The following is a 25,000-nucleotide window of genomic DNA, read 5'->3' as shown; positions in this document are numbered from 1 at the left end:
CACTGAAAGTACTCTAGCCACAGCCAAGTTTTACCAGCATTTGACCTGTTGGCTAGTGCCAGTGTCAAGCCCTGGTTTGGATGTCTCTCAACAGGATACCTCAAAAGGTTATGAACAGATTTTGATTAAATTTTGTGGAGTTGTTGGAAATGACAAAAGGAACACATGTTTAAAATGATGATGGTGATCCGGATCACGATTCGGATCCAGGATTTAAAAAAATATATTCTTCACCATTGTGGTACAGGGCGAATTGTGATATTCCAGTTTCTAACTTCACAAAAACAAGGCAGAAAATTAGAATGTAACATGTTCTATCAACCAGCTTCTTTGGCGGAGGTCTGCACTCTCTGAGTGCCTTTCTAGTTGATTACGTAATCCCTCCACATATTACACTTCATTTCTTCCATCGTCTAGTGAGCCCAGTCTGTTGGGTTGTACTAGGGAGTCTATGGGACTGAGCTTAATATAAACAGCATTAAGTGGTGACATAAATAATAACACCAGACACACAGAATGGGGGCACAGTACACACACACCACAGCTGATATGCAAACCCAATAAACCACTATAGCCTATAGTAGGGACTGCAGACTACAGTACTTGCTCAAGGAGAGAGAGAGAGGTTTAAAAAGTCCTTTATTGGACCAAAGATTCAGATTTTTACAAAGCCGTCAAAACATCATCATATTTTAAGCAAAGAAAAGAAAAAACAAAAACAAAAACAAAACCAAACCAGTTCCCTCCTTACAGCCTCAACACCAACCTCTCCTCCTCATCCACCTCACACAACAGTCCTCCCAATCCCCAAATTCCCAAAAAAGAATCCACATCATTCACCAATTTGTAATATGCGAACTCCACCTTGACCCTACACCCCACCATCCCCTTTAAAACGTCCACGGGGTCTGTTGTCCCCTCCCCAAGATTTCTATTTTTTCGGGTTCGCCATATGGCCAACTTGGCTGAGGCCACTAAGAAATTGAAGAGGCACACTTCCCTTTTCACCTTAACCCTGTAAGCAGGACCAGTGACAAAACTGCAGTGTGAGAAAGGCAGCTGCAACACATTTGCCCACCCCTGTAAACAAAAAAAGAGTCCCTCCAGTCTTTTGCAAAAAATAAACAAATGGTCCACAGTCTCCTCCTCCCCACAGAACAGGCATTCCCTCCCCACCGCTGGATTCAGGTGCGCTATGTGCCTATTGGTGTGGAGAGAGAGAGAGAGAGAGAGAGAGAGAGAGAGGGAGAGAGAGAGAGAGTGTGTGTGTGTGTGTGTGTTTGTGTGTGTGTGAGGGTGTGGCTTCACCAAGCAGAGGCAATCTCTGCCTAAATCCCTGGTGTATTATTTTTTTCAACAGAAGAGCGTGAACTCAAGAGAAGTGTGTGTGTGTGTGTGTGTGTGTGTGCGCATGCGTGCATGTGTGTGTGAACAGAAGACCGGAAACACAAAAAAATCTTTTCTCTGTCTGTCTTATGTGCCCAAGGCCACATGCATTTAATACTTTCCAATGCTTAAGAAAAACATCTAGAGAAAGTGTAGGTAAAGTGTAGGTTAAGTGAAATAGAGCATAAGTTACATATACACATATTTATTATTTACGCAATAGACATACTAAAACACAGAAGGCATTAACTTAAACATTGTGGGTAGCAATTGTGGCCTAATGTTATAGGAGATTCACCAAGGAATTCCCATGCTGCTTTGCAAATTCGTTCCCATCTGTAAGACAGCGTGGATGCTGAACTAAAGGGGATGGAAAGTCGGTGACATATACAGTACGGGCCAACTGGAAGCTAGCTTGCAGTTTCTTTGAATACAACTGACACGATTGGCTATGGGCTACGTGCACACCAAATGATCCATTCCAAATGGCCAATGACTGCCGTTAGTAATCGTAAACCGCACCTCCCCTACAAGAAATTCAGTAGGCAGTAGGCCTGATTTTGGTTAATGCTGCAAAATATAGGCCTAGCTGTGCACAAACTATCTTAGACCTGCCCTCTCTGTGGTACTGTACATGTAGACCAGGGGTCCCCAAACTAAGGCTTGGGGGCCGCATGCCTTTGACCGGCCTTCCACCTCTCTGTACCTCACCATTTGAACTGGCCCAAAGAAGCAATCCTTACAGAAAAAAATAATGATGAAATGTATTTTTTAAATATATATTTTTTTAATCAACAGGCCTTCCTACAGTTTCACTAACCTACTGAGAATCACCAAAAGTTCATTGTCTTGATAGTTTGTCATCTCACTGTAATAATATAAACAGGCTTACCATTTCTATTGTATCACTCATAAACTGTCAATCACCATATTTTTCTAACCTTTTCTAACCATTTTTACATGGTTATCAGAAATTAAAAGGAATAGCTGTGGTATTTCAAATTGAAAAACATGTGAAGTACTCACTTCTTTTGCAAATCGCTTGTAATGATGAACTATTTTGTGCTAGAAATTATGGCTATAATTTATGGCTAGGCAGTGGCCTAGTATACAGCCCACATGATTGATCCCGGCCCCTGATCACAGTCAGGAACAATAGTGTGGCCCCCAAAGAGAAACGTTTGGGGACCCCTGATGTAGACTATGCTGACTAAAGATCACAGTCCTCATTTGGAGCTATGCTATGACCTGACTTCATGATTTTGTCTTTGAGTAACTTTTAAAAAAGCTCTTACCTCATTCATGCTTTAATATTTAATGTTTGATTTATGCAGAAGTGAGTGAGTGAGAGAGTAAGCAGGTCCCTAACAAAGTAAAAAAAAAAAAGAAGAAGAGAGAGGAAAAGCAAATCGATACCTGTCAGTGAAATGATGTTTTGATCAAATTCATGCTTGTGTTGCAGAGTCTTGGATTTCAGAGTTGTTGCCAGGCGGGCCCGCTGTTGAATTGGACTCAAAAGGAAATCTGACACACCTGCAGCTTCTCAGATAAGGCCAGGGCAGTTTTAAACAGCTCAGCACTTTGACATAATAGAGAAAGCCTACATCACAACATTACTCTGTGTGTGTGTGTGTGTGTGTGTGTGTGTGTGTGTGTGTGTGTGTGTGTGTGTGTGTGTGTGTGTGTGTGTGTGTGTGTGTGTGTGTGTGTGTGTGTGTTGTGTGTGTCTGTGTGTGTGTGTGTGTTTGTGTGTGTGTTAGCACATTTTCCTAATGCATATATATGCAGAAAGTGTGTGCGTGCGTGTGTGCGTGCGTGCGTGCATGCGTATGTGCGTGCGTGCGTGTGTGATCACCTGGCAGAGCTCCATGGCCTGCCTGCTCCCCATTCTGCCAATGTAATCATATTAGTTTAACATGTTCATGCTTTATGTGCTCTAAACATTTGAACTGATGTTTATGAGTATTTAATGTATGCAGCATATTCACATACACATCTACAGGCCCTAGCCAAGGGATTATTTTCAGCTCTAGCCCCTGTCAGGTTGATGTAACGAACACAACACACACATGCGCACGCACACACACACACACACACAAACTCACACACACACACACACACACACACACACACACACACACACACACACACACACACACACACACACACACACACACACTTTTACTGAAGGCGAGCACTGACACTTGATGTAGTTTATTTGTTTGTTTAGTGCTACTGCCTTGGGACAGAGAAAGCAGACACATCAACCAGACATGCACTCAGTCAGACACGTCAAACACACATTGACACTTATCAGCCTCAGCACATTCAACAGACATCAGACAAAGCACATTCACACAGACAGTCAACTGAGGACACGCATGCACGCACACACGCATGCACGCACGCACGTACGCACACACACACACACACACACACACACACACAATTTTACCCACCCCACCTAGACTGAGCGGCATAGTGATGGTGCATGTTGCCATGGTGATTATTAGCATGGCCTAATCCAATGCATTCAACAGTAGGGGGCACATGCCACTTCCTGTGACTGGCTACCATGGCAACTGACCCTATTAGGTGCCCCACCACGACTGGAGACTGGACTGGGCGTCTACAGCATGTCCGAGTATGGCTGCCTCTCTGGCTTTGTCTATCGGTTGGTCTCTCTCTCTCTGTCTCTCTGTCTCTCTCTCTCTCTCTCTCTCTCTCTCTCTCTCTCTCTCTCTCTCTCCCTCTCTCTCTCTCTCTCTCTGTATCTTTCTTTCACTGAGACCCATGATGCATGATGCTCTCACTGTCATATGCAAAGATCACACGGGTGTGTGTGTGTGTGTGTGTGTGTGTGTGTGTGTGTGTGTGTGTGTGTGTGTGTGTGTGTGTGTGTGTGTGTGTGTGTGTGTTAGCTTATTTGTTTGTATGCATGCAGGAGTGTGGGTCTTCTTACAGTAATGGAAATACCCAGTGATGTGGAACAGTTGGAGTGGAGTCCTTGTGAATATGCTCTCTCTCTCTCTCTCTCTCTCTCTCTCTCTCTCTCTCTCTCTCTCTCTCTCTCTCTCTCTCTCTCTCTCTCTCTATCCATCTCTCTATCCATCTCTTTCTCTTCTCTCTCTCTGTGCGTGTGAGTGTATGTTTGTGTGTGTGTGTGAAAGAGAGATAAATTGAGAGACTGAGAGATATTGAGACTTTACATTACCATTTGCACTATACTGTAGCTAATGCCGTGCACAGCTCTGTATGAGCTGATGAGAGGCACACACCTTGCTGTGATCCTCCTAATCTATAAAGCAGCAGAAGCTGCAACAGTCCTTCCATGACTCCCAATGCTGTAAGCCCCTACTGTACCTATCCAGCTCCATCTATCCAAATAAGTTCACGCCACACCCTTACACAAACAACTCCGCAAAGCATATATCACAAAGAATACTCCCCGGCAGACCACCTTGAAGAATTTGAAGGGGACCTTGAAATTATTTGATAGGCTATGCTATCCAGCTCTTTCTTTCTTTTATTTTTGCTGTTAATGTTGTCTTCGCACTAGTCAAGAAAAGCCATTGCCTTAGTTTGTACGCCCTGTTTGTTTTGTGTTTGCTTCCATATTCCCATTTCAATCTTCCTGTAACTCATTTTCTAATCATAGTGTCTGTTTTTTTACTTGTCTATTCATATATAACTTTGTTGAAAACTTAAACTTAAAAAAAGAATACTCCCTGACATCTCATCTAGCATACACTCTACCCATCTCCTCCTCTATCTCCACAAATACCAACTCCAACCTCCTCCTCCCTCACTTTCTCCTCCTCCTTCCCCTCCTCTTCCTCCTTTGTCTCTCCAGAGTGAATTCCAACCTCTCTGCTTCCCTCTCCATCACGCCAAAGACTACCCCTTCCCAACCTCTCCCCATAGCATACATTCCATGTGTCCACCTCCAAGCTCCCCACAACCACCTCACCAAAGCACACAACCCAACTGTCCATCACAAGCGGGAAACCTCACAAACAGGTCCTCCACTATCTCCATAAGGCCCATCCTCTCCGCCTCCCCTGCCATCTGATCAAAGACCTCCTCCATCTCCATGTCTTCAAAGCCCAAGCCTCAACCTATCTACCCCTCCTCCTCCTCCTCCACCCCTCCCCCAATCTCCATAGCACAAACGCTGTCCTCCTCCACCTCCCTCTTCCATCTCCCCAAAGCCCATCCTCTCCACCTCCTCGTCCATCTCCATTTCCTCAGCCTAAAACCCCATACTCCTCCTCCTCCTCGTCCATGCCCCCAGTGCACAAAAAGCCCAAACCTCCCTGCCTGATCTCCTCTCCTCAAACTACAGTAGAAACGTCAACCTCCTTCTCCATCATCTCCATCATCTCCATCATCTCCCCGAAGTACTGCACTGTATAAACCCCAACCCCCTCAACCACTATCTCCTCAAAGACCAACCTCCCCATGTCGTCCTACAAAGCATGAACTGCAACCCCTCCATCTCCCCAAAGTATCCACCTCCACCTCCTCAATGTATAAACCCTAACCCTATATATGCCTCCACCTCCTCAACATATGCTATGTATCCCAACATATCCACGTCCTTCTTCACAACCACCGCTCCACCCCACCCCATTCCCCACTCCACACCACCCCACCCCCCTCAACCACAGTCTATCCAAAGCCCAAGCCCTCCGCCTCCTCTTACATCTCAACAAAGCATGAACCCCAACCTCTCCATCTGCCCACAGTAGAAACCCTCTCCACCATCCACTCAGTGTATAAACCTTAACACCTGCATACACCTCTGTCTCCCAAAAGCTCAACCCACAACCCCCTCAACCACTCTCTTACTATTACTCACTATCAATCACCATCTATTATAAGCAATAGACCATGATAGACCCTGTGCTGAGTTATTATCAGCCCACCTCACCACAGCGTGAACCCCAAACCTCTCCATCTCTCCTCCCAAAGTGTGAACCCTCTAACATGGCCCCATCTTCACCCTGTCGCCTGCTCACTCACCCCAGCTGATGATTGGCTGTCAGTGTGTCAGCTCGTTACATATTTGATGAGGTGGGTCTGCCACAGCTGCGAGGGGATTCATGATTGACAGGTGCCATCATCCACACACACAGACACGCACGCAGATGCACGCACACACACACACACTCATGCACACGGACGGACACACGCACGGTGCACGCATGCACACAAGCACGCACGCACGCACTCACTCACTCACTCACTCAATCACACACACACACACACACGCACACACACACAGGCACACACACACACACTCACACACACCCTGGAGACAATTGGACGTATGACACATTCAGCTTTGTCTCGACCCCGTCATCCAGCCCAGGGTTATATCAAAACACACAAAGACCAGCAGTGTTAGATTGGCCGAAGTGTACAATGGAAGGCCCATAGTGCTTTACATTTTGGAGTCTACATTGCCAATAGTCTGCATAAGTGGTAGCCTCTTATGATTATACATGTTTTGCTCACAGTGCTCACCACTCTGGCAGTCTGTTGGCCTTTTTTAGCAAATTTCTGAGTAGATTCTGCTTGGGCTGGAAACTTAAACACCAGTTGACATGTATGATGATGAGGAGAATTGATTGTATAGAAAAACACATAAGCCTCTCAATGGTAATTAGCAGTGTTATGGTTCATGATTAAGGAAAAACAGCAAGACTGCCACAGCTGGCAGTTAACAGGATTCTCCTCTTCTTCTGTCCTCTGGGAGGAACAAGCCTCTGCTGTGAGTCTTAAATATTGATGTATATGGGTCTGACACAGCCACCCAACCTCCATCCCCCAACACACACAAACACACATGCATGCATGCGCGAGCACACACACACACACACTTGCATGCACGCACACGCACGCACACACACACACGCATACACACACACACACACACACACACACACACACACACCTGATATTTACTTAATTGTACTCTGTAATTGAGCCCCTGTTCTGTCAGGATTCCAGCTGATTTGTATGCAGTTGTATGCAGTTTGTATGCGGTATGTCTAGAGACACAATTGTTTACAATAACTCGTCGCCATGGGAGCATCTGTAAACATTCCGTCTCTGCCTTTCTACACTTTGCTTGCGCAGCTAGACAAGTGCATCATATCCCCTATGGTCCAAATGCTAAAGACTGCATGCGTGCCAGCTTGCCAACAGATGGGGACCAACGGGGTCACTTGTACCGGGCCCAGGCTGAAGTAGGGTGCTGAATTGGCTCCTCATTACATTACATTGGGGGGAGGGGGATCTTTGATTACTTTATCCCGGACCAGGCCAATGCTCTCTGCGGCCCTGTTTGTGTTCAAGCTTACTCAGATATGTGATGTATCCATACTCTAGTAGACTAATACAGACCGGGTTGGACATGGGCCAAATGTGGGCAAGAAGAGAACAAAATAAGCCACTCTTCAGGAGCTAACACAGCAGTCTTAGAAGTCCCACCAGCCCCTGACAGCAGCATCATCCCTGCACATGGTCCCATGCCAGTGATTGCATCATCAAAGCGAGACACATGAAGGCTGACCTCATCCTTAGTATTCAGGTGGCGCACAGTTAAAACACAGTGTTATTTCAACACTTAAAGACTACTCTGGGGAGACATACACACAAGAAGATGTTAAATCAACTCCAAGTGTTGAGCTAACGCAGCAATGTTGCTTTTATATTTATAAGGGAAGAGGCTCTGTTTCTGTCACCTTCTTGTAAACTGCTGTGATTCTTTGATGCTGACACACATTCAAATCGAAGTGGTCTGTCTGGACGTTGTGTCATGCTTTTTTCTTTAAAAGGACACTGTGTGAGATTATTAGTTGTTTATTTCCAGAATTCATGCTGCCCATTCACTAATGTTACCTTTTTCATGAATACTTACCACCAGCATCAAATTCATTTCATTATGGCTGGAAAAATTGCACTTTTCATACATGAAAAGGGGTATCTTCTCCATGGTCTGCCATTTTGAATTTCCAAAAATAGCCATTTTTAGCAGCAAAAATGACTGTACTTGGACCATACTAGAAAATATTTGTTTATTACTTAGTAAACTTTCATGTAAAGACCAAATTTGGCAATAGGCAGCCCAGCTTCAATGAACAGCATAGTTGCAGTACCTTTTTTGCAGTGTCCCTTTAAGATATTTTTTTGGTCTTATTGATGACAGGTTAGTATGAGAGATGGACAGGAAGCGAATGGGGAGGGGTCGGCAAATGACCCAAGCCGGGAATTGAACCCAGGTCAGACGGATGGTAGACGAGTGCCCTACTGGTTGGCCACGGCAGGGCCTGTGTCATACATTAATGTTGGTTGATTCTTTTGCTGGTGTCTCCGGAAGATGCTTTCCCATCTGACGTTCTCTTTCGGTTCCACAAAGGAAAGTGGTTATCTGTGCCTGAATGAAATGCGTTAACCACAACAGATTCTAAGAATGACTATGGGTTGTGATAGGTGAAACCTTGAAACAGTAGGCTACATATTGAAACAAGAGCAGAACGAGTATTGTACAATACAGGGAGAGGTACCATGTAAATCATAACTTTGGTGGCACATGAGGCAGACACACAGCTATGAGTCATTGTATTATAGACATACTGCATTCACTATTCTATTCTATTCAAATTTATTCTATACAATTTTTGTATTTAACACTCTACGCCACCAACCTGCATATATTCTATCCTTCATTCTCTCTGGTTCTATTCTATTCTATTATATTCTACATAGGCCCCTATTCTTTATATTCTTTTCTATTATATTCCATAATAGTCATATATTCCATTCTAGTCTGAAATCTGCCTATCTTGGCCTACTTCTGTGTCAGCAGTATATCTGGATGGCTCCTTGGAGTGTGTTTACATTAGGCCAATATTGCTGCTCCAATTGTGTTCCCATTGACTACAGTTACAGTAAAGTGCAGGCCTCTTGATACATTCCAAAACACCCGAGAGAGAGAGAGAGAGAGGTGGGGGGGGGGGGGGGGGGGGGGGGGGGGGGGTGGGGGGGGGGGGGGGGGGGGGGGGGGGGGGGGGGGGGGGGGGGGGGGGGGGGGGGGGGGGGGGGGGGGGGGGGGGGGGGGGGGGGGGGGGGGGGGGGGGGGGGGGGGGGGGGGGGGGCGGGGGGGGGGGGGGGGGGGGGGGGGGGGGGGGGGGGGGGGGGGGGGGGGGGGGGGGGGGGGGGGGGGGGGGGGGGGGGGGGGGGGGGGGGGGGTGGGGGGGGGGGGGGGGGGGGGGGGGGGGGGGGGGGGGGGGGGGGGGGGGGGTGGGGGGGGGGGGGGGGGGGGGGGGGGGGGGGGGAGAGAGAGAGGGAGAGAGAGATCATTTCCTTCTCTCTGTGGGGGACCACTTCATTGGCATATAGTGATATATAGGCCTAGAGGTCAGGGATGGACAGAGGAGAGGGTGTGTATTAGGTTAAGTGTTTGTATATGAAAAGTGTTGTTTCCATTGTAGTCTGTTTATAAGTTCATTATTATGTACCATACAGCCACCATCAGAGAAACTGACACTAAACAAAAGACATTTTTTTGTACATTGGTTACATGTTGCATAGCAATAATGACAATACCTTTAAATTGAATGCATGTTGCACTGATATACAGTATAATCTGTTAAACTTGAGTGGTAAAAAGTGTTAAAAAAAATATCCCGCTTAATTTTTCAAACAAATGCTATATCCATCCAAACAATCAGAGAGGTCCAGAGAGGTCCCTTATTCTCTCCTTACATGTAAGATGCATTATCATCATGCACAATGCTCCTGTGTAGTTTGAATGAACTCCATTTCTGTATAGGCTACACTTGATGATATTTACATCTTTGCTATCGTGCTTCAGGAGATTTGGTTTGCCAGTGTTGACATCAATCTAATGACAAGGCAAATGAGTGGATGCACGCACGCACGCCTGTTTCCGTGCGTCTCTGTGTCGCTGAACCTACCCACACAGCAAAAGTACACCGTAATGGATCCGCCCCGGAGTCCACCATCCGGAGGCCATCCTCCGGAACGGATCCGGTAAACGGGGCCGTATCGGCGTCCACTTGCACGCCGCCTATCATCCGACGCGGAGGCGTGGTGCGGAGTCAAAAGGGACCCGTTTGTCACCCGCAACGGGTCCGCGTGCAGAAGCGTACCTCCGCAGTGAGCCCGGTTCGGAGGCGCGACATCCGATGCGGACTCATTACGTGTCCACTTATTGCATCCGTCACGGTTCCACTACTTTTTATCAGTTACGGACCCATTCCGGACTCATAGATGTTCCGGGCCGGGACCATTTTGGATCCGTGCTCATAAAGTTACTTTCTTATTATGCTATAATCCCAATAAACGAACACTAAACCAGTTAACCGTTACAAACAGCATTTAGATTTAATTCTACAGATAACACAGACCTGGCCTAGACACCGTTTAAATAAGATCCCGAAAAAAACACAACCTGACGAAGAACTTCACTCATCATGATTTTTTATTTATCTTGACATTATTTTTCTGTCTCACTGTCATGTTGAACAATCGCGTGTCGTGGCTGCCTTCTCTTCCTTCCCTCATCAGTCGACGGGGAAACATCACATCAGCGCTCCGATCTGAAAAGGCAACACAGAGCTAAACTTAGAGCTTTCATTTACATTTCGTAAGATGACAATCAGACATTGCATTGCATATGGAATGGCCAACGCTCTTTCACATCTCTATCCCGTGACAGTAATGATGTTGAATATTATAAGATGTACAATGTCCTACTTACTCTTGGTCGTAAAAGCCGGGAGGCAGGCGGGCATCACTGTAGCAGGGTGGATTACAGCCGGCTAGCCCTGTCCGACCCAGAGGTATTTCCACCTGTTTACTGTTGCACAAGATTAAGAACAAATTCAGATATGTAGCCCAACCACGGACATCTGTATCAAACTATGATCCCAGCTACTTCATTCATTCACCAATGATGGACAGCATATGGGACGAGGGCGCAGTTCATGGCCATCCATTAATTGCTAATAAATAATTAGCCTGGATTTCGTTAACGTGAGGAAAACATGATGCCACCGCTTTAGGATTTGTGCCGTTAAAAACACAGTTGGTGCCAAACCTGTTGAGAGCATCACCAATCCGTGTAAAAGTGTACCACGAGCCAAATTCAGACCAATATAGCCGTTTCATAAGAGTATTTGAACACTTAGACCTACGTTTAACTTTACAAAAGTTTGCTTCAGTCAACCGGTTTGCTAGTAGCTGGCTAGCAAGCTAACGTAAACAAGGCTGTTAAAATGGGCACAATGTAGATAATTTTTATTCAACTGCACTTCCTCCATGTATCGGATGGCATCATATTTTAACAGCATTTAGGAAATACTACAATAGCCAATGTAGTTCTCCATGTCTTTGAATGAATGAACTAGCTGTCTCGTTTTGAAAACAACTAGGGTTAACATACACTTTTTAAAGTCATAAAACAAAATCCTACGAAATATCAATAAGCATTGATAGTATAAAAGCTTCAGATATACTTTTTGTACCTTTGTGTATCACCTAATATAAATAAATCAATACTTACTGGAGAGCGCTGTTCGGTCGTGTCTGCCCCAACAAAAACTGTACCAACGTCCGTTAGATTTTACAGCGCGTCCGCGTTTGTGAATCAGATATGGATGCGATTATGGTCCGCGTTTTGACAGTAGAATTTGGGGCGGCGCACGGTGGCGACCCTGATCCACCAAGTGGAACCCAAAGGAATGTGACAGTGACACGGATGTGGTGACTTGAACGCGGCTCCGCATCGGAGTCCTCTGCTGTGTGGGTAGTGACACGCGGTGCCTGGCGGTATAAAAGCGCGAGCCACTCCTTCTGAGGCTTTTACTTTACGTGTGGCGGCTTCCATTCTCGTGCCTAGCTCACCGGCGGAGAGTGAGTGAGTGTGTGTGTGCGCTGTGAGTGTGAGTGCGAGAGAGAGAAATAGAGGAGTGCGCGCGCCTTGCGAGGATGGCGACGCTTGTAGAATCCGCAGAAATTACCGAGCCGTTATGCGGCAGTACCTTGAAGATGTCGTCCCAGTCTCCCTCCAGTCTCAACTACCGATTTGATGACAGCAGATTTTATCTGCTGGTGGTGGTCGGCGAGATTGTCAGCGAGGAGCATCTGCGGTGTGCCATTGCGGACATTGAAAAAGGTAAAGCACGCGCTTTGGAATAACTGCTGCTTTTGTTTCGAAACAGGTGAGGGGAAACACATTCGTACTGTCACCCCAGTCCTTATAGGAGTAGTTTCCCAAGGTTTGAACTCAGTACATGGACAGTGTGTCTTCGGGGTTGTGGATATTGTTTCATGTAGCCTATTTGTTTCAATGTTTTGTGGATGTTATTTCTCTCCATCTAGTTTTAAGTGGATGACATTGTGTGTTTGGAGCGTGCCGTGCATCCACCTGGTACATGTCACAGGGGTGTTCTTACTTTGGATTGGGTACTAGCCTTAGTACCAGGAGCTGCTCATTGTTTTGTAATGCCAAGTGATGGAAAGAGCCGCGCAGGCAGGCAGCCCCTCCCTGTTTGATGAGAAGAGAACTCTCTCTCCATCAGCGGGGAGTCCGGCTCAAATCAAACAGATGGCAATCAGCCACACTCGGCAGCAGCGCCTCTTCCTGAACCGGCTCGCCTGCCAGAGTCAATCGTTGCCGTACCAAAAAATGAAAAGCTGTGCCGCCTACCGCGCTTCATAACTATGATTGATTGCTGATACAGATCTCTGGGATTTTGTCTGTCGACCACTCCCAAGCGCGCCTGAGTTTTTGTTTAGCCGAAGAGAATGATTCAGCATCTTAATTACTCATGCGTCAGTGATACGGAGCACCACCGCTCGTTCACTCTGCGTCAGAGAGCAGAGCAACATTCAACCTTTTCTTGGCTGGATGGACGCACCTGTCCTTTGTCTCACATAAGGGGCGTTATCATAACCAAAAATGACAAGGGGGGAAATTGTCCCACTTTTAAAAGAATGAGTTTTGTCCATTTATTAATTTAACTTAGGTTATCGGATCCATTCAACTGATTGTTTACACTACTGGACAATATGAAGGCACATAGATTGTTTCTCAACGTAGCCGACACGTATCCAATGACAACAGCTTTTCGGTAACGATGATGAGGCAAAATGAAGCCGTAAAGTGCAGGTTAAATCTCTAAATCTGATAACACGACATCGATAACACGGCATGCCTCTCGCGCCGCTCAGCATCCACAGTCGTATCGCGTCCCTCTCATCCATCCCGTGTCCGCTAGTAGGCGTGGCCGAGGCCGCACTGCAGTCTCTACGGAAAGTCAGAGGGACCGGTGATGCTTCCAAAGGCAATTTAATTCAGACTTTGGAGGATGACAACTGTCAGGTGTGGACTTTAAGCTAAATAAGCAGGCACAGATTGTTTACTTTGAGTAGCCTATGGGTAGTTTATTTAAGTCTGTGGTCTTCTTACCATGGAGATGTGAAGAGTTCAGATGTAAAACCCCCTAAGTGCCATTTCGGAAAATAATCTTAATTCATTTTTATTTAATACAAAGCTATCAAAATTGCATATTTTTTATTTTATTTATGTAATATAACTATTTATATGTATTATCAAGTACATGAATGTAAACCAAACCAACAACGGGGTTCTCTAAAAATATAGAAGTGTAGGTCTTCAGAAATGGAGTTAGGGGGTTTTGCATCTGAACTCTTCATGTGTTATTCCAGTTCATAGGAGACATTTAAAAGGGCAAAGTAGCCTAATTGCGTAATCCTGGATCATTTCTTAAAAGCCATTAAGTCATAGCACATCTGTAGGCTAGTATGTTTTTCTCAGTGAGTCGTTTTTGTAGGCCTATTAGGCGTCTTAATATAGATATAGGCCACGGTTGCACTACTGTCTTCTCATTGTAATTGGATGTGATGTAGGTAGGTGTAGCTGTCTAGCTGTTTATAAAGGTAGGCTATATATTTGACCTAATGATCACAAAGTGATGTAGGTAGGTGTCTAGCTGTGTATAAAGGTATCTTTTTGACCTAATGATCACAAAGAACAGATCTAGTGTAGCCATTCATGGATGTTATTTCACTTTATGTCAAATTCCTAAACAAAGCATCACAATTTGTAGCAGCATTATTTATCGCAAAACACATGGTTACACTCTCAAAAGAGAAAAAATATGGAAGCTTTTTGTGTTTTCTAAACTAACCTATGTATGTTTAAGTTAATTCTTTGCTTATTGCCAGCTAATACCCAAGTAATACGTGTATATCTCCAGTCCAGACACATGTAATAATGGGGGAAGTGATAAGACGAGAGATCTGTCTTGTGGTCTCAGAAGAGAAAATGACAGATTGGTATCTGTCATCTTGTGGGGCTGGCTATCGACACTGCAGAAAGGAGAAAGTTACAATTTTTGTTAATTTTTTTTTATTTTGAAAAGTGATTTTGGATTATTGGCACTCCTTAAGTGAAGTTTGAACAGAGTCATAGTCACATTCTAAACACGTTGATTGAACTGTGGAAGGAGCTACCTAAACCAGAGACACTGGATATACTGCGTTTTGAACAGATCTGGCCTATTATACTCTAGGGTGGGTAGGCAATACACAACGCAACAAGTTCTATTAGTAATTGCCAATTGTAGACAATCAGTAGTAGTATCTTATTCGTTGTCATATTGTAGTATTGCAGTGCGTTTGTAGGCTATGTGACGTCTTGGGCAGCCTCCAGTAGGCTATTTGAAAGCACTTTGAGTCAACTGTATAGTTGCGATATTGTGCCATATAAATACATGTTGTTGTTGTTGATAATAAGGTAGAAACAATGAGGAGTTTGTTCTGGGATCCAAATGACGTAAGGCTCTAAACTGCAATCCTATTAATGGCAGTCATGCCTCTTTAGGAAACTAAATGGATGTAGTTCAAGGGGAAAGTCGCGCCGATTTAGGAAACCAGAGTTGATCCTAAACCAGGGATGTCAAGCTCAAATTGACAGGGGGCCAAAATTACAATGGGGGAAGAGGTCGGGGGCCGCACTTATTATGTACAAAAAGGGCTAAAATTGTGCATGCATGCACTTAATACTCGAAGGCAAATTTCACAAACACATGGTAGCTTAAATGTCATAAGTGTATTCTGTTGTTTGAGTGGGAGACATTGGCCTCAGCCCCATTATATTCCTATGACATACCAAATTTCATGTTCAATGTTAGGGCCTATACTGCATGTATGTGAGTCAGCTAGCATTTGAATTGATCTCATGGGCCAAACAAAATTACCCCACAATGTTGATTGTCTTCTATTTGCCTGTGCACACACTTCAGTCATTACAATATTTTACCATTTTGACCCCCCCAATGTTGAGCTGAAGTTGCCGCCTTTTGTCTATCACTATCAGCTGAAGTCATGGCTGTATTCCATCATCACTGGATCCCTTATTTCCACTATTTGAGCCCTGTGTCCTCTGTCCTGTTAGTGGGCACATTTATATTGTCACTGATAATTGGCAACAAACAGATAGCTGGAATAATGTTATTGGGTGTTAACATGCATTTAAGAAATCGCATAATAAGATTGATATTGCTTGAGATAGTTTGAAATTGGGTTATTGGCAACATCCCAGCCTATGTTTATTAGTTTTGTCATAGACCTATAACAGAAATAAAGGGATGATGAATATTGGTTTATTCCATTAACATGAACACTGAAATAATCAGCTATCTCCAAAAACCTGATCACAATCTTCAGGATCATTATCCGAATCGTTTGTGCTCTGCACGTTAACACACCCACTGTGTCTCATCATTGCATTCACCGGCCTCGTTCTGCCATGACTAGAGCCCTGTGGATCCCTGTGTTCCATCACTATGTTCCATTCCTGTCCCATCCCTGTGTTGCATGCCTGTGTCCCATCCCTGTGTTGCATGCGTGTGTCCCATCCCTGTGTCCAGTGACTGAAGCCCTGTATCCCATCCCTGTGGTCCCTCCCTGCTTTCCATCACTATGTCCAATCACTGTGTCTCATCATCACACTCACCAGCCCAGTTGTGTCATCACTAGAAGCCGGTGGCCCACCCTAGTTGGTGGTCCAGCTGTGTCATCATGTGGCTAACATGAAGGATTACAGCACAAGGCAGACAGACAGAGAGCAGTGAGACAAAAAGACAGGCAGGCAGACAAGCAGGGAGACAGGCAGGCACGCCAGACAGACAGGCAAGCAGGAAGGCAGGCTGGCAGGCAGGAAAATAGGCAGGCAGGAGACAGGCAGGCAGGCAGGCAGGAGTCAGGACAGACAGGTAAACTGGACATACACGTAGACAGGGAGACAGACAGGCTGGAGGACAGGCAGACAGGCAGGTAGGCAGGCAGTGAGATAGACAGACAGACAGCGAGACCAGACAGGAAGTTATACAGGCAAGCAGGCAGGCAGACAGACAGGCAGGCAGAGTAGACAGACAGATAACGACTAGTGGCCGAGTCTGGAAAAAAACAAGAGCCCAAGTTGAAAGGACACAATTGGAAATCAATGAGTCACCTGATCGGAGAGCGGAGATGGGAGATTGTGCGCCAGACACTGCAGCACCACCCTGGCCCAGTGCCACCCAGCCCGGCCCAGCCCAGCCTGGCCCAGCCCGACCCAACCCGCCATCACTGAACAGAGATCAGCCCAGTCAGGTCATCCCCGTCCCCATCTGGGACACTGGACTCATTTGGCCCAGCCCAGCCCAGCCCAGGCCGATCTGGCCCGGCCCAGCCCGTCTTCACTGAACTGAGCCCGGCCTAGCAGGCTGGTCTCCATTCTTTCAACTGGACCCATTTGGCCCAGTCCAGCCAAGCCAAGCTCTGTCCCAACTTCCTCGGACTGGAGGGCATTGAAGTGATCAGTTGTCCTGGGCCTAGAGAGATTGTGTGTGTGGGTGGGGGGTGGGGGGTGGCAGAAATAGATTTGCATGACATGATATGTATTGGGGGAGGGGGGGCTTTCCAATTACTTTATCCTGGGCCCGGCCAAAGCTGTCAGTGACCCTGGACACTGGACCCGACCCAGTGGGCCCAGCCATGTCTGTGAGGCCCAGAACCGGCTAAGTAGCACTTCCAGTCCAGGGGTGCATTTCTCAAAAGAGAAGTTGTTAGCCTGTTAGCAACTTCGGTAGTTGCCAATGGGGAAATGCATTGAAAACAACAAAGTAGCTAATGTAGTAAGCAACTTAGGTTTCGAGAAATCCACCCCTGATCAGAACCGGAGCCCACTCAGCTGTTAGGCAAGCAGAGCAGAGATGCTGAGGATGCAGCTGGGCATGGAGGCAGGCAGGATGATGCTGATGCTGATGTTGTTGCCGTGGAGGATGCTGATGCTGTTGCTAAGTAATGGAGGGTGGAACGGGAGAACCTGTGCTATGCCACTGTAACGGATGCCAGCTGTTGCTGCTTTGTATAGAACATTAGTAAATCTCCTCCCTGACTTTCAACGAAAAGAACACGACCGACTGAGCCTGGGTGTATAAAGAGATGTATGAATCATGTCAACCATGCCATTTGGGAAACGTTAATTGTTATGCTCTTGGTCAGACCAAGTCTCAAAGAGATTTGAAAGTTGATGATAATCAGGCTAGAGAAAAGGCGCACATTCAACTGCAACGATAAATAAAAACAAGAATTCCAGTCGAGAGGTTACATAGAATACTCCACACACACAAACTGGAGTAATATACTAGACTTCCTCTGCAGTGGAGAATTAGAAATCATGAATAATATGTTTTACCCTCCCTTCCCTTCAGGCAATGCCTGTGTGTGTGTGCGTGTGCGTGTGCGTATGTGTGTTCATCTGAAGGATTTCAGCAAGTAGAAGTGCTTAGCACGAGATTATTTTATGGGGCACTATACTGTATGTCCCATTGTAAAAGAGCAGTGCTTCCCAGATTGGAGGTGTAGAGTAGAATCTCTCTCTCTCTCTCTCTCTCTCTCTCTCTCTCTCTCTCTCTCTCTCTCTCTCTCTCTCTCTCTCTGTGTGTGTGTGTGCTGTGTGTGTGTGTGTGTGCGTGTGCGTGTGCGTGTGTGTTAGGGGTGGTACGGTTCACAAATGTCACGGTTCGGTCCATATCACGGTTTCAAGGTCACGGTTTTCGGTTTTGTACGGTTCTGTTTTTTTATTTTTATTTTATTTATTTTTTTTAATAAAATGTATTATATAAAAATTTGAATGAAAATGTAAGCTTATCATGGGTATGTTGAATTTGACTTCATTTAACCCAACTGAAAGAGGAAAGATATCAATGATTTTAACATGCTTCCATTTATTTCACAAAAAGGGAGAACTAAGTCCTAACTTTTAAGTTGACAAATATTCAAATATTACATGCTATAACACATTTGACGTGTAAAAATAAAACAGCTACACTCCTGTAGGTAATGGGACCATTAGGTCAGTGTAGTATGACTATTTTGGTTAATGACACACTGAGAACGAATTGGACTTTTATTTTGATACCGCTTTCTGCGAGTTTTGCGCTTATGAATCAGTTGCTTCCTATCATGAAACTGCCGGCCGTGAGAAGCATATAAGTAAAATCAGAAGTCAAATTCAATTTTAAGTGAACAAGTGATAGGGTTATGTTATGTTAAAATGTGAAAGTTAAGGTAACAAATAATTTTAAAAGATCGTTTTTTTAGAAGTGTATGCACAAGAATGTTTCACAAAACTCCTGTGAAGCTGAGCCTTTTAAAACAGTCAAATTTTATTTTTGTTATAGTGTTAAACATCAATGTTAACTAGGCAACAGCACAAAGTCCCCTTCCGTCCATCAGAGTTTAACTAGCTACATATAATTAGGCCTACAGTTTATTGCAGTTAAGGACAGCACAGTGAATCTGATGGATATGTTCAATTATCTCGCATTTTGCCGTCCGGAATCCCCATTCAATGCCACGTGGATATAGCCTACACTAGGCTACTGTAACGTAAGTCATAGTCTACTTTGTTCTGCTAATCTGTCATTGTTTGTAAATTCATGTTCATTTAATTTAAAATGGTCAGCATAAAGGCTGGGAACAGTCACTTGCGCTAACGTGGAGAGAGAGGGGGGATAGGGTGACGCGGTGACGCTGCTGACCGACCTGCACTTGCTTGTAGGCTACTGTAGCCTAGTCAGCTGGCGCATGCTGTTACATTATGTCTTTCAGTTGGCTGATAGAAATCAGTCTTTCCACACTCAATATCCTACGTAGTCTTTGTGTTTTATGCTTGTAAAAGTAGTAGGATTTTAATAGCGTCGTCCGCCGGTGGTCACTCTATTTTTTTTTTTTTTGAAACCGTGGGCACCGTGCGGTTGCCCACTACCCCGTTCCGTGACATGCAAACCGTACGGTCTCGGTTTGCAACGCAAACCGTACCATGCCTAGTGTGTGTGTGTGTGTGTGTGTGTGTGTGTGTGTGTGCGTGTGCGTGTGCGTGTGTGGACTGGTGTTCAGAGTTCTCTGTGATCCTCTTCTGCTTTTGCTGCTTAAGAGAACAGATTTCCGGATTCACAGTTTAATCCTACAGACTGTATTGTGACATATTCTCAAATCCCCATTCTGCAAAAAATCCAAAAATGGTATGCATATTTGGCCCTGATAATCGCCACAATGATTAGTAAGTGTGTGTGTGTGTGTGTGTGTGTGTGTGTGTGTGTGTGTGTGTGTGTGTGTGTGTGTGTGTGTGTGTGTGTGTGTGTGTGTTTGTGTGTGTGTGTGTGTCTGTCTGTCTGTCTGTCTGTCTGTCTGTCTGTCTGTCTGTCTGTCTGTCTGTCTTTGCGTGTGAGGTTCAGTAGGCTGTGCCCTTTTGACAGCAGGCTAAAAGAGTTGTTGACAAGGACAAAAAGTGGCCATTGATCACGCCTCATGACTCATGACTCAGGCGATGGCATTAGATCAGTGCTCATGCCTCTGAATGCTTTTATCGATGTTTCCACACATCGACCCCCCCCATGATGGTGGACTGGGCTGTGGTGCCGAGTCATTATTGCCATGCGGCCGATGACCGTCCGTGACACAGCACTCCCCGCGCCATGACATTGCCATGCGGTGACCATGCATGGGGACATTATTTGGGGTGACAGTAGTTGTGCGTCCCTGTCTGCACTCATAGTGTAGTGGAAAATTTTGTTTACCACCAATGGACATTTCACCACACATTTCCATTTTTGCTATCTGCATCTGTCTCCATTGGTGATTCAGTTCCATATCGAAACTTTATTTTTCTTATTTTTCTCAGATTTCGTTTGTTCATTGTTGGAGTGAATCTACCTCACACCACTGAATATACCACACCACTTTTTGTTCAGGTGTGACACATAAAGACCATCATTTTGCATCTGTCCATCAGGCATCATGTCACCTGAGCAAACAGGTCTTAATATTATGAACACCTCTATTCTGAGGTCTTAAAATCAACACTTTTGCGTAGAATTCTTGCACACCTCACCTCCTTTGGTCAGGTGCGTCGGAGAGGAACCCCTGGGTCACCAACGTTTGAGACAAGGAAGCTCCCACACACTCTCCACATTTAATAGCAGCGGTGTAGCCCCTTAATGCGCGCCGTACCTCCAGTGGCGCGCTGTAATAGACATTGAAATGTAACTACCATAGCACTACAATACTATGACACAACATAGGCCCTTTAGCAATGCACCACGACTTGGTCATTACCATACTGGTAACAACAAATGTATAAAGCCGCGTCTTAAGGGGTTAATAAGTGTCACTTTCTTGTCTCTTAACCTTAGAACACACCTTCTCTCCATGTGTCAGTCCCCAAGCATACAGTCCCCAAGCATAAGAGACAGATTTAAATATTATTAACACAACAGGTTCTCCGCATTTGTCCGTCCCCAGGTATCCAGTCAACTGAACAAACATGTTCGCACTAGTTCGCCCTCTGAGTGTTTGGTATACAATAAAGCATGTGTGTCATTGTGGTAGCTGGCTCCGGTCCCAGGATGCTTTAAGTGGAGATCATGCAGGATGAGATCCACTCGCATCCCTCTGTGTATAGGGATGGCAGAGTGGGGCCACTAGAGAAATGGAGGAGTTCAGGGAGGAGGTGGGACAATTCCAGAGCCTTGGTGCAAGACAGGTGACTGGGTATAGGAGGAGTTACATCTCTGAGAATGCGGGGACAGGATGGTAGCTGTCAATCACTCTTCAGGCTCCTCCCAAACTGCGTTTAACCCGTTAAGACACAGTGTTATAAATTTGCTGTTACCAGAATGGCAATGAACAAGTCGTAATGCATCACTAAAGGCCCGACGTTATGTCATAGTAGTATAGTATTATAGTAGTTAACATTTCAATGACTATTGCAGTGTTCCACTGGTGGAATGACATGTGCGGGGGGCAGCTGTGGCTCAGTGGTTAGAGCACTGGGTTGGCAACCCAAAGGTTCCCGGTTCAATGCCCGACCGGACCACGGCTGAAGTGCCCTTGAGCAATGCACCTAACCCCCACACTGCTCCCCGGGCGCTGCTCAGCTGGCAGCCCACGGCTAAGGACTAGCGTGTGTTCTTCAATGTGTTTCACTAGTCCAAATGGGATGAAGTGCAGAGAAAGAATTTCCCCTAGGGGACCACGATTGGCTCCAATTATGGGGCTACGAAACAACTTTTAAAACCAACCATTCTTGACATTATCAACACATCTTAATACTAATGCAGCAGGTCTTACACATCTTTTCTGCTTCTATTCATCTGAAAACTGAAAATAAAGTCTGCACACCAACGGGAGCTTGTTGTGAGTTGTCATGTGTGAGTTGTGAGTTGTCATGTGACTTTGCTACTAGTCCTGCACCCAAAACCTTTTTGAGAGGGATGTGCGTGTTTTCCTCTTTACTGAGTGTGCTTCTGCTGCTCCCCAGGTATCCGATCATGGGACACCAACCTGATGGACTGCAACCTGGATCAGGAGCTCAAGCTCTTCGTCTCCCGCCACTCAGCACGCTTCTCCGCCGACGTCAGAGGTAAGTAGGGCTGTAACAATACCCTCTACTCACAGTTCGGTTCTTATCACAATTTTTGACCTACGGTTTCGATACAACCCACGATTTCTGAAATGTATCTCATTTGAAGCTTGGAAGCACCATCACATCATATACAGTGCCCTCCATAATTATTGGCACCCCTGGTTGAGATGTGTTAAAAGCCTTAAAATAAATTCAGTGTTTATTGCAGAAGAATACTGTCACCCTGAAAATGTTAGGAAAATGTAGCCTTCAACTCAAATGAATTGTAGGAAAATAAAAAATAATTATTTTTCATTAAATCACCTGTTCCACAATTATTGGCACCCTTAACAATTCCCAGGAAATAAATATAATTGAAGCATTTCTGTCATTTCTACAGTAGTTTACAAAGTTTACCAGAGTATGTAGGAACATTTAATTAGTAATTCATCACTTCCTGTTTCCCTGGGGTATAAATATGATGTGACACCGAGGCCATTTCTCTTATCCACTCTTAAACATGGGAAAGACAAAGGAACACAGCATACAAGTGAGGCAGATGTGCGCCGACCTTCACAGGTCAGGCAGAGGCTACAAGAAGATTGCCACTCAACTGCAGCTGCCCATATCCACTGTGAGAGGAATAATTAAGAAGTTCAAAACAACTGGAACAGTGGTAAATAAGCCTGGACGAGGACCCAAGTTTATTTTGCCACCACGCACAGTGAGGAGGATGGTAAGAGAAATCAAAAGATCTCCAAGGCTCACTGTTACAGAATTACAACAAATGGTAGCATCCTGGGGTCACAAAGTCTCCAAATCAACCATCAGGCGCTGTCTACACGCCAACAAGCTGTTTGGGAGGCATGCACGGAGAAAACCTTTCCTCACCCACAATCATAAACGCAAACGTCTGGAGTTCGCCAAGCGGTATTGGGGCTTCAACTGGGACCGTGTGCTTTGGTCAGATGAGACCAAGATTGAGCTTTTTGGCAACAAACACTCTAAGTGGGTCTGGCGTGCCACGAAAGATGCGCATGCTGAAAAGCACCTCATACCCACTGTGAAGTATGGGGGTGGGTCAGTGATGCTGTGGGGCTGTTTCGCTTCCAAAGGCCCTGGGAAGCTTGTTAGGGTGCATGGCATCATGAATGCTTTGAAATACCAGGACATTTTAAATCAAAATCTGTTGCCCTCTGCCCGAAAGCTGAAGATGGGCCGTCACTGTGTCTTTCAGCAAGACAATGACCCTAAACATATGGCCAAATCTACACAGAAATGGTTCTCCAGACACAAAATCAAGCTCCTCCCATGGCCATCTCAGTCCCCAGACCTCAACCCCATTGAGAACCTGTGGGGCGAGCTGAAGAGGAGAGTACAGAGGAGAGGACCCAGGTCTCTGGATGATTTAGAGAGATTCTGCAAAGAGGAATGGCTGAAGATCCCTCTTTCTGTCTTTTCCCATCTTGTGAAACATTATAGGAGAAGATTAGGTGCTGTTTTGTTGGCAAAAGGGGGTTGTACAAAATATTAACAGCAGGGGTGCTAATAATTGTGACACACATTATTTGATGTCAAATAATTATTTCTTTATGTGGGATTTTTTCCCCACTGAATAAATGCACTTGTATTGAAGGTTGGATTTTTCTCTTTTTTTCCATTAAGGTCCCATATTATTTAGAAAAAAATAATAATAATTGGAAGCTAAAAAACACATCTCAACCAGGGGTGCCAATAATAATGGAGGGCACTGTATTATGATTGCTTTCTTGATTGAAGGATAACACATTTTTGAAAGGGCGTATCACGATACTGCCTCCTTACATCACGATACAGTATCGTGACTCTGAGTATCACAATTTCTCGGTTCGATCCAATATCGTGACAGCACTAGAGGTAAGAGACCAACCCCTTCACGAGGACTCAGGACTCAGCTCCAGTGACCACCGTACAGTGGTAGATAGACACTGGAATCACCGGAGCAAGGGTTCAGACCAGGGCTGGACTAGTAATGTGGCACACAGGACATTTTCCCAGTTGAGCCGACAGTCCTCAGGGGCTGATTTTTTTGGCCCTTTAGTCCATTTTTAATGTAGACAGTTGACTGAGGCTAATGGCCTATAATATAGTATAGCGTGGAGGGGGATGAGGAGCGGCTGGTCAAAAATACTCGGACTGGTTTAGGTCCCAGTCCAGCTCTGATTCAGACACTGTAGAGACGGACACTGTAGAGACAGACACTATATTTAGTGTTTGGTTATAACCATATTATAGATAACATATAAATGTATTGCAGCCAACACAAAATGTCCGCAAACACAAAAAAAATGTTTTTGAAAATTCACTCATGTATGGCTCATGATGAGAATATTTCAGATCTAGAAACACTGACCTCGAAATATGTGGCATGAAACAAGTTTTCCTGCACCTGTGCAACTAAAAAGCTGCAACTAGAGTGTTATTGATTGGAGTGTATATACTGCATCTTTGAGAGCACAGTCCGTGTGTGTGTGTGTGCATGTGTGTGCGTGTCTGTGTGCGTGTGTGTGTACGTGCCTGTGTGAGGGTGTGTATATATGCGTGAGCGTGCGTGTGTGCGTA

The 25,000-nt window shown here is 45.3% G+C and overlaps 1 protein-coding gene and 1 long non-coding RNA gene across 2 annotated transcripts in view; one reads left to right on the top strand and one right to left on the bottom strand.

The window, feature by feature from the left end:
• Positions 1-10,882: 10,882 nt before the first annotated feature.
• LOC134458883 (uncharacterized) lies at positions 10,883-12,227 on the bottom strand. Its single transcript, XR_010036682.1, has 3 exons — positions 11,984-12,227; positions 11,180-11,278; positions 10,883-11,018 (listed from the first exon to the last, which is right to left on the bottom strand). It is a non-coding gene; the product is annotated as an uncharacterized LOC134458883 (long non-coding RNA).
• Positions 12,228-12,408: 181 nt separating this feature from the next.
• The window catches only part of map1b (microtubule-associated protein 1B), a 76,904-nt gene continuing 64,312 nt past the window's right edge, over positions 12,409-25,000 (top strand). The window contains exons 1-2 of the mRNA XM_063210277.1: positions 12,409-12,595; positions 22,316-22,417. Of these exons, the coding sequence (XP_063066347.1) occupies positions 12,409-12,595; positions 22,316-22,417 (289 nt within the window). The remainder of the gene's footprint in view (positions 12,596-22,315; positions 22,418-25,000) is intronic.

Source organism: Engraulis encrasicolus, chromosome 11 (genome assembly GCF_034702125.1).
Source record: "Engraulis encrasicolus isolate BLACKSEA-1 chromosome 11, IST_EnEncr_1.0, whole genome shotgun sequence".
NCBI lineage: Eukaryota > Metazoa > Chordata > Actinopteri > Clupeiformes > Engraulidae > Engraulis > Engraulis encrasicolus.
The sequence above is the reverse complement of the archived record's forward strand: the minus strand, read 5'-3'. Positions and strand labels throughout refer to the sequence as shown.